Source organism: Oncorhynchus mykiss, chromosome 1, assembly GCF_013265735.2.
Source record: "Oncorhynchus mykiss isolate Arlee chromosome 1, USDA_OmykA_1.1, whole genome shotgun sequence".
NCBI lineage: Eukaryota > Metazoa > Chordata > Actinopteri > Salmoniformes > Salmonidae > Oncorhynchus > Oncorhynchus mykiss.
In genome coordinates this window covers 32,416,330-32,426,173 of record NC_048565.1, presented here as the reverse complement: position 1 = coordinate 32,426,173, position 9,844 = coordinate 32,416,330, and the positions used below count along the sequence as shown (strand labels likewise).

The window sequence follows — 9,844 nt, the reverse complement described above, 5'->3', positions numbered from 1 at the left end:
CAGAACAAAGCGTAACACGTTACAAATAATATCAAATGTCAATGCAGTATGACAAATTAGCCATCCATTGTGTTATCATAAATTGTCTTACATGCTGTCTGTTGTCAAAAGATTATAAACATGTTAAATAAAGTAACTAACCCAGTCAGTCTTTGGGCAACTGCCAGGTACTTTATCAATGGCACACATGGAGCAGTTGTTGCCTTTGTTGAACTCTGAAATCATAGGCATGAACTACATAAAAATAATTTACATTTACTTTGAATTACATTTCATTACATACCAGGCATTTTTAGTATATCCTCAGCCATTTCTTTTCTCAGCTGCTCTGTGTTTTTGTGAAGGTTCTATATCCATTTGGGAGGGGATGTTGGGGAAGTTCTGTGCAACTTCCTTGGCCATCTACACCAAAAAAGAAAATCGTTTTTGATCTAAATTGTCACATAACAGCTAACCATTCATTATTGAAAATATAACTATCAAACCTGCATTACAAAGACCCCGCAGCTGAAGTTGTCCTGCTGCATGGTGTGAGTTATTTCCCCTCCGTTCCACTTTATGTCCACCCAATCTTGTCCATGGCAGGATCTTCATTTTGAAGTATTTTCTTTATGTAAACATAATGGAATTCTGATTAGTTATAGGCAAATGAATACACAGGCCAAAACTGTATGCTCTTTTCCTTATCAGCATAATCTAGTAGTGGTAATTTCCTTTAATCCCCATTCTACACAGCCTAAATTAGAGGCACTGAACCATTTACAGGATGACAATAAAATTAACATTTAGGATCCAATGCTATCACAGAGTGAATAGATGCAGGGAGTTTGTAGACAAAGAAAAAAATATTAAGTGACAGTTTCATCAGAACGTGCTTAAAGTCATATCACAAAGGCCACAGATGACAGTGCCCACCAAGTCCATGACAATAGAGAATTCATTGTAAGCACCAATGTGTTTTGTCAAAATATGATCTGAAAATGTCAGTTGTTACGGATACAAGTATTCTGTGTGTATCCTGGGTGTATTTATTTTCTCTCCCCCTACTCACAGATGGCAATCATTCCCCAATCAGTCGCTAATCAGAAGACACCTGCTCCTTTTCTCCTACCCAATCACAGTTCCCTTCCCTTGGTTTAAAAACCCTGTCAGTTGTTCTCTCTGGAGCAATCTCTGTAAATGCCATATGTTTGTAGATCTAGTGTGGTTTAGGATACATGTCACTTTGTCCCCACGTGTGAGTATTGTTTTTGGTTATGGTGTTTGATTGATGTTGAGAAAAGGGGGTAACCAGACAGGTCGCCCATTGGCATACACTACCTGTAGGTAAACTTTGGGGGGGGATTAATCATTATGCAACTTAATGGGTCATTGTCACATTGGGGAGATTATGTATCATAGATAAGGTGTTGCTGACAATACTGTTTACATCTTCACCATTTACTTTAAAGTGACAGAACAAGGGCCATAATTATTAAAGTGTGTGTCATCAGAAACATTCAACTCCAATTCCAGTTAACTCCATGATAATATTTAATATTCTTAGACTTGGTTAGGTGCACATCTAATGTACTTCTATGTTCATCCTTCATACTGTATGACATTTATTTTTACATGATATGTTTAGAATTGTGATTGAAAAATCCTTATTGTCATGTTATGTCTAGTATTTATTACCTCACCCACAAACCATTTGTGGGGTTGCAGGGTGCGACTACTTCCCGGAGGAGAACAAGAGACAAGACGACTGGATACCGGACCCCTTTAGAGTGGAGATGGGACGCGTCACGTTGCCAAGCAACAAAGACAATCTGATGGTGGAGCTGTCATTTGATCGCGGACTGAGCATGCACTTCCCTGAAATGACACCACCAAAGTTCTGGTGCAGCGTAATGGGATAGTATCCTGTTCTCGCCTGTCATGAAATCAGAATCATGCTACCGTTCAGCACTACCTATCTGTGTTAAAGTGGCTGAAAACTAAAGTTATGATTCACTATTTTAATTATTATTGTTAATTCATTCTGACATGCATATGACATTTTATTGAACTGGTTAAAAACTTACACCTTTAAAAAAAAAATGTAAGGTTGTGAAACTATTGACATTGTAATTGATGATTAAGAATTTCTGCTGATTGCTGTTTTTTCTATTTTTAAACACTGGTATGTGTTACTGTTCATTAACATTATTGGACTGGTTTTGATGTCATGTTCTGAGTCTGATCATTCCTTACACCCACTCCTGAACTGGTCACCTAATTAAATGGCCTATTCTCTTCAACTGATAATAAAAGTTTGCTCAGTTAATATGGTTAATATGGCTGTGTAATGACTTTCTTACCATTACCATTTTTTACCATAATTGAGACAGCCTATTTTGCAAGTGAAGCCTTCCCAAGAAGGTAGCTGCAACACAACATTATAAAATGTAATCATCGACAGTTCATAATGTTGGGTCGCGACTCAATTGTCAAATTTGGGTCCCCAGGCAAAACCAGTTGAGAACCACTGCTGTAGATGACATAATAGGCAGGACAAGGAGCGGGTGTGGCCTTGTATGCTGATGATGTGGCTGTATGGAAGAGAGGTGGGAATGTGAAATATGTGATGAGGAAGATGCAATAAGCTGTGTGAGTTAATGAGGGCCGAACAGGCAACTGCTCAGTATCTGACCGAAATGTTCTACAGTGTATGGCCCAGTACATCCCTGTGGCCAAGCTTCCTGACATCCAGGACCTATATACTTGGCGGTGTCATAGACTGTTCTCTCTGCTACCGCATGGCAAGCGGTACCGGAGCGCCAAGTCTAGGACCAAAAGGCTCCTTAATAACAGCTTCTACCCCCAAGCCATAAGACTGCTGAACAATTAATCAAATGGCCATCCAGACTATTTACACCTCTGCTACTCGCTGTTTATTATCTATGCAGAGTCACATTACAAATTATCCCGACCTGTAACCTGTACCCCCGCACATTGACTCGGTACCGGTACCCCCGGTATATAGCCTTGTTATTGTTATGTAACTTTCTTGTGTTACTTTAAGATTTTTTTTATTTAGTAAATATTTTCTTAACTATTTCTTGAACTGCATTGTTGGTTAAGGGCTTGTAAGTTCACATTTCACCTGTTCTATTCGGCGCTTGTGACAAATACAATTTGATTTGATTTGAGATATTCAGGTTCTGTTGGGCTGTAGGGAAGTCAAGTCCTTGATCCGGGCAAAATGGCTCGTTCTTTGGTAAAGGTAGTGCGATTCTAGTAGTAAGGGAAGGCAATTTTATCATGTGCACCGGTCAGTTGAGGAAGAGGTGGGGAGTATGGGATGTAGGAGAGAGGATGTTGTGTGGAGCAGACCAAGGTATGGGCATACAGGTTTGAATGCCACATTGTGGACGATAGAGCGACATGAAACAGGTCTGTGTGATGAGTGTTCAGTGGAGGAAATGGTGGAACATGTGTTGATATTTTGTGAACTGTATGGTTTAGAAGTGGTATCTAGGGCTCTATTTCACTTTCTTAGAGGAACAGGACTGAAGATAATTAAATGTAGGTATGACGTGACTGGCCTCACACTCCAGTACAGTAGTTGGCAGTGTATGCACCTTTAAAATTGGACGGCTCGTCAACCCCCAATCTCAAAGAAGAAGGTGTCGATGACAGGCAAGCAGTAGCTTACCTGTCTTGTTCTTTTGGGCAGCTGGCACACACCGCAGCAGTCGATCTGAGAATGGTTTGATTTACACTTCTTCACTCGTTAGATACCTGATTCATTATTATACGTCCGATAAATATCGCTATCTAAGTATCGCTTGCAAAGCATTCGGTGGACAACTTCGCTTGCTATTCTGCGCACATCAGTGGTGGCTAGCTAACACCGGCAGTCTGTTTGGTCGTATTCATCTAAGCACACCGTAGCATTAACTGTTAAAGTTAACCCAAACGGTGTAAGTAACGTTAGCTAGCGACGTTGCATAACGTTGCTACAGTGTGTGCACTAATGAGCACGATCTGATGTAGGCTAGCAGGTTACGTTACTGTATCCTGTTTATATTTTAGCTAGCTAGCTAACGTTACCTGAATTTGTTTCCACATTAAATCTACATATATAGCCAACTTAGCGCTAGCTGCACCAAACGTGTTATAACGTTAGTGCTTGCATCTTGTGTCCGCGCTCTACTTGAACGACAAAAGTAGCTAGCTATTTCCACTCCCAAATCCGATAAGCTTAATCAGGTGTGCAGGTGATAATTGCAGACATTTTATTGATTAGCCGCTGTTTTCTAGGTCTGAGGCACATCAGAGCCTCTCATCCTCAAGCCTTCGGATGTCTAGCCATGTGTGTGGCCGCATCCTTCTGCGAGCTGCAAGCAGCACCCTCAGCCCTCTCTCTCCCCCTCCCCAGGTAGGTGCTGTCTGAGAGATCAGAAACACCAAAGCGTTCAATCAGTGACTGGTTTAGGACAATTGTCTGCGAAACCAGGTGTTTGCACTCAGCAAGTAGACTAAATAACATTAATGGATGACTTGGATTGCAGCCCTTGGAGGGAGCGAACGCTTGCACTATCGATGTAAATGCTGGCCTGTCATTATATCTATCCATTCCTTCTCCTGTCTTTCTCTTTTGGCCATCATGCCCTCTACTCCTCCATACCCTCCTGCCCCTCCCCCTCTCAGTGGCCCAGTCTGACCCAGCGAGCCTGCCTCTCCTCCTGGGGCTGCTCTGTGTCTGGTGCTAGGTGTAGGTCTGGGGCCACCATGCGCTTCCTCTCCACCCGTCAGGACCTGGACTTTCAGCTGAGCCGTGTCCAGATCAGCAGCATCCTGCGAGCCAACGAGCAGGTAGCACTTATTATAATAATCACTACGTAATCATATAAAGCAGGAGTGTTCATTTCCCATCTGTATGTGGGCCACTTCAGGATGCACATTTTCGTTCCACCCCAACAAAATTGCACCTGTTTTAACCTATCATTAATGCCCTTGGGTAGTTGAATCAGGCGTGATGGCATTGGGCTGGGCTTTCTCAGGACCGAAAACCCTTGATATAAGCCATCAAGCAGGAGAATGCCTTTTTCTAATGAAGGTTGTTGATCTAGTACAGTCTAGTATTTTTCCATGGAGTGATTTTGGTATATGGTCTGCATTCACACCCTGTCTGCATCAGGGTGCATGGCTCACCCCTAACCAACATGTTTTAGGCATCATTTATTCTCCAGTTATTTAAATACAACCTATTGTTCTGTCTAACCCAGGCAGTGAGCATCCCTGAGTTTGATGGCCGGGGTCTCAGTGCTGTGAGGAAGTTTGAAAGCAACCAGCTGGCAGCTAACACCCCCAACGAGGACCGCCGCAGCGCAGCCACCTGCCTACAGGTGTGTGTGTTGCTAGTTACAAACAAGCAGGAGAATGCCTAACATGCTCCCCCAGTTCCTCCTGCTCTCTCTCCCCCAGACTAAGGGAATGTTATCCAGGATGTTTGACAGTCTCTGTTCCCCAGACTAAGGGCATGCTGTTCGGGGTATTTGATGGTCATGGTGGCTGGGCGTGTGCCCAGGCGGTCAGTGAGCGTCTGCTGTACTACGTGGCGGTGGCCATGATGTCCCAGAGAGGACTGGAGGAGCTGGAACACTGCATGGAGCAGAGCAGGCCTGTCCCTCCCATCCTACAGTGGTACAAAAACCACGGAGACTACAACTACAGAGAGTCAGCCTCGCTCTACGTTGAACACCTCCGGGTCTTCTGGCAGGAGCTTCTGGACAGCGAGGAGCACGGCGACGGAATGAGGTGGGGCTGTGTGTGGACGTTGTGAGACAATGAGCATGGCATGAGGTGTGGGCCTGACTCATCTCTCTGATTGTTAACCAACTGTTTTTGTCTTCTGGTTCTTATACGTCTCTCCAACCCTCTATCCTCCTTGCCTCCCTCCCAGTCCGCCTGATGCTCTTTATTATGCCTTTAAGCGTCTGGACACAGACATCTCTCTGGAGGCCCAGGTCCCACACTCTAGCGACCTGATAAGGAGTACTGCCATACAGGTGTGAGTGTGTGCCGTCCACCTCATTCAAGATTAATCAGGAATTTCAGATTTTCTCACCTAAATCAGCAATGCTATTGCCTGGGTCTGTAACTTATTGTGGCAATGGATCGGTGGCAATTCTCCCCTGACTTTCTCTGTTGTGTTTAACACATCCAACTAGGTGGCGTTTGCTGGCTCCACAGCCTGTGTTGCCCACGTGGGCACTGAGGGGATCCATGTGGCGAATGCAGGTAGGGTGGGATATACGCTGAGTGTACAAAACATTTAAGAACACCTCTTTCCATGACATGGACTGACCAGGTGAAAGCTATGACCCCTTATTCAAATCAAATGTTATTTGTCACATACACATGGTTAGCAGATGTTAATGCGAGTGTAGCGAAATGCTTGTGCTTCTAGTTCCGACAATGCAGTAATAACCAACGAGTAATCTATTAATTCCAAAACTACTACCTTAATACACACAAGTGTAAAGGGATAAAGAATATGTACATAAAGATATATGAATGAGTGATGGTACAGAACGGCATAGGCAAGATACAGTAGATGGTATCGAGTACAGTATATACATATGAGATGAGTAATGTGGGGCATATAAATATAAAGTGGTTAGTGATACACGTATTACATAAAGATGGCAAGATGCAGTAGATGACATAGACTACAGTATATACATATACATATGAGATGAGTAATGTAGGGTATGTAAGCATTATATTAAGTGACATTGTTTAAAGTGGCTAGTGATATATTTTTACATCAATTTCCATTATTAAAGTGGCTAGAGATTTGAGTCAGTATGTTGGTAGCAGCCACACAATGTTAGTGATGGCTTTAACAGTCTGATGGCCTTGAGATCGAAGCTGTTTTTCAGTCTCTCGTTCCCTGCTTTGATGCACCTGTACTGACCTCGCCTTCTGGATGATAGCGGAGTGAACAGGCAGTGGCTCGGGTGGTTGTTGTCCTTGATGGTCTTTATGGCCTTCCTGTGACATCGGGTGGTGTAGGTGTCCTGGAGGGCAGGTAGTTTGCCCCCGGTGATGCGTTGTGCAGACCTCACTCTCCTCTGGAGAGCCTTACGGTTGTGGGCGGAGCAGTTGCTGTACCAGGCGGTGATACAGCCCGACAGGATGCTCTCGATTGTGCATCTATAGAAGTTTGTGAGTGCTTTTGGTGACCAGCCAAATTTCTTCAGCCTCCTGAGGTTGAAGCGGCGCTGTCCGTGACGTGTACGCCGAGGAACTTAACTTACTACCCTCTCCACTACTGTCCCATTGATGTGGATAGGGGGGTGCTCATGTTTTTAAGTGGGAGAACTTGCACAATTGGTGGCTGACTAAATACTTTTTTGCCCCACTGTAGGTATTTCTCTTGTCCAGATGGGTTAGGGCAGTGTGGTTGCGATTGCATCGTCTGTGGACCAATCGGGGCGGTAAGCAAATTGGAGTGGGTCTAGGGTGTCAGGTAGGGTGGAGGTGATATGGTCCTTGACTAGTCTCTCAAAGCACTTCATGATGACGGAAGTGAGTGGTAGTCGTTTAGCTCAGTTACCGTAGCTTTCTTGGGAACAGGAACATTCTTATTGATGTCACCTGTTAAATCCATTTCAGTTAGTGTAGATGAAGGGGAGGAGACAGGTTAAAGAAGGATACGCCTAGAGACATGGATTGTGTGTATCATTGAGGGTAAATGGGCAAGAGTAAAGATTTGTGCTTTTGAACAGGGTATGCTTGTAGGTGCCCGGCGCACCTTTTTGAGGGTGTCAAGATCTGCAACTCTGCTGGGTTTATCACAATACACACGGGAAACTGTTGAGCAAGAATGGTCCACCACCCAAAGGACATACAGCCAACTTGACAAAACTGTGGGAAGCTTTGGAGTCAACATGGGCCAGCATCCCTGTGGAACGCTTTCGACAGCTTATAGAGTCCATGCCCTGACCAATTCTGGCTGTTCTGAGGGCAAAGGGGAGTGCAACTCAATATTAGGAAGGTGTTCTTAATGTTTTGTAAGCTATCTATAATGGGATTGTATCATGATAACTCTGTGACAATGACACTCTTAAATTACTCCCCGTTCGCAACAAATGGACATTAAAATACTATACTATTATTTTCTTCTTTGAACACAAGTTATTTTCTATTGTGTGGCGTAAACTTAGGTGACTGCCGTGCAGTGCTGGGGGTGCAGGAGGAGGACGGGTCGTGGAGCGCCTTACCTCTGTCCCAGGACCACAACGCACAAAACGAGGCTGAGCTGGGAAGGCTCCGAGCCCAGCACCCCCCCTCGGAGAGGGACACTGTGATCACTGACAACAGGCTGCTGGGGGTCAGAACACACCACCACTATCACATAATAGTTGTTCGATCAAATACTGTAGATTTATTTGTATATCATAAGAAAGACCAGGCTGCGCTGGAGACTGAAACGGTGGTCACTGGTGACAGACTCATACAGTATAGTTACCTCTGCATGTATTCTGTGTGACTAATTCTCCATCTCGTGATCTCTAGATCCTGATGCCTCTGCGTTCGTTTGGAGACGTAAGGTTCAAGTGGAGCCTTGAGCTGCAGCAGAGTGTTCTAGAAAGCCTGGAGTCTGGAATAGAACTGGACTTCCTTAACCTCTACCAGTACACTCCGCCCAACTACCTGAGCCCGCCCTACCTGGACGTGGCGCCGCAGCTGACCTATCACAGCCTCCGACCGCAGGACCGCTTCCTGATCCTGGGCTCTGATGGGCTGTGGGACGAGATGAGCTCTGAGGAGGCGGTTCGGCTGGTGGGCGAACACCTGAGTGGGATTCATCTACAGGTAAGGATGAGAGGGTGTGTGTGAGGGCTTTAGGGAGAAACTTCTTACAGGTGTTTTTTTGTCTAGGTGCATATATCCAATTATCAGTTCTATTGTCGTAAACCGTCATCCCTCTAGGCTCCAGTCTCCCCCACTGAGAGACAGTTGAACCTGGGCCAGATGCAAGAGCTGCTGTGGAAACGCCGTGCCCTTGCCATGCCCACCCTGGACCCCAATGCTGCCACACACCTCATCAGACATGCCCTGGGCACCGGGCAGTATGGAGAGCTCTGCCAGGAGAAACTGGCATCTATGTTGGCTCTGCCTGAGGACCTGGCACGCATGTACAGAGACGATATCACAGCTACTGTGGTTTATCTGAACTCTGATCTGGTCAGACAACACAGGTAATGCAGATGGGGACACACAAGAACATACAATTTTTACAGTAAAGATGGTATACTTCAACTCATGCCTGGTCACATAACACACACACATTTCTTGACAGTTGTTTACTTTACCCTACGGTGAAAACATTTGCTGCGTACCTAGGCCTAATGCTCAAACACTGCTCGCAGAGAACTGAGTGGCATTGTATTAGTGTTTTTCAGATGGTTAAATAAACTCAGCAAAAAAAAAAACGTCTTCACTGTCAACTGCGTTTATTTTCAGCAAAGTTAACATGTAAATATTGGTATGAACATAACAAGATTCAACAACTGAGACATAAACTGAACAAGTGACTAACAGAAATTGAATAATGGGTCACTGAACAAAGGGGGGTCAAAATCAAAAGTAACAGTCAGTATCTGGTGTGGCCACCAGCTGCATTAAGTACTGCAGTGCATCTCCTCCTCATGGACTGCACCAGATTTGCCAGTTCTTGCTGTGAGATGTTATCTCGCTCTTCCACCAAAGCACCTGCAAGTTCCCTGGACATTTCTGGGGGGAATGGCCCTAGCCCTCACCCTCTGATCCAAAAGGTCCCAGACGTGCTCAGTGGGATTTAGAT

The 9,844-nt window shown here is 44.7% G+C and overlaps 1 protein-coding gene and 1 long non-coding RNA gene across 9 annotated transcripts; both read left to right on the top strand.

The window, feature by feature from the left end:
* Positions 1-924: 924 nt before the first annotated feature.
* Positions 925-2,310, top strand: LOC110521450. The gene is made up of 2 exons (XR_002473147.2): positions 925-1,237; positions 1,708-2,310. It is a non-coding gene; the product is annotated as an uncharacterized LOC110521450 (long non-coding RNA).
* A 957-nt stretch (positions 2,311-3,267) lies between these two features.
* Positions 3,268-9,477, top strand: pdp2 (putative pyruvate dehydrogenase phosphatase isoenzyme 2). 8 transcript variants are annotated; one of them, XM_036975799.1, is made up of 10 exons: positions 3,268-3,361; positions 4,288-4,405; positions 4,678-4,842; positions 5,256-5,375; positions 5,501-5,787; positions 5,933-6,038; positions 6,201-6,270; positions 8,202-8,368; positions 8,554-8,853; positions 8,971-9,477. In XM_036975799.1, the coding sequence occupies exons 1-10, from the start codon at positions 3,321-3,323 to the stop codon at positions 9,241-9,243; spliced, it is 1,647 nt and encodes a 548-aa protein (XP_036831694.1). In that variant the 5' UTR covers positions 3,268-3,320; the 3' UTR covers positions 9,244-9,477. The 8 variants fall into 8 exon arrangements, with proteins under 8 accessions (XP_036831694.1, XP_036831695.1, XP_036831723.1 ...); XM_036975800.1 differs by having other exon boundaries at positions 3,269-3,361; positions 4,288-4,396; positions 4,675-4,842; XM_036975828.1 differs by lacking the exon at positions 3,268-3,361 and adding an exon at positions 3,399-3,417 and having other exon boundaries at positions 4,288-4,396; positions 4,675-4,842.
* The last annotated feature ends 367 nt before the right edge of the window (positions 9,478-9,844 follow it).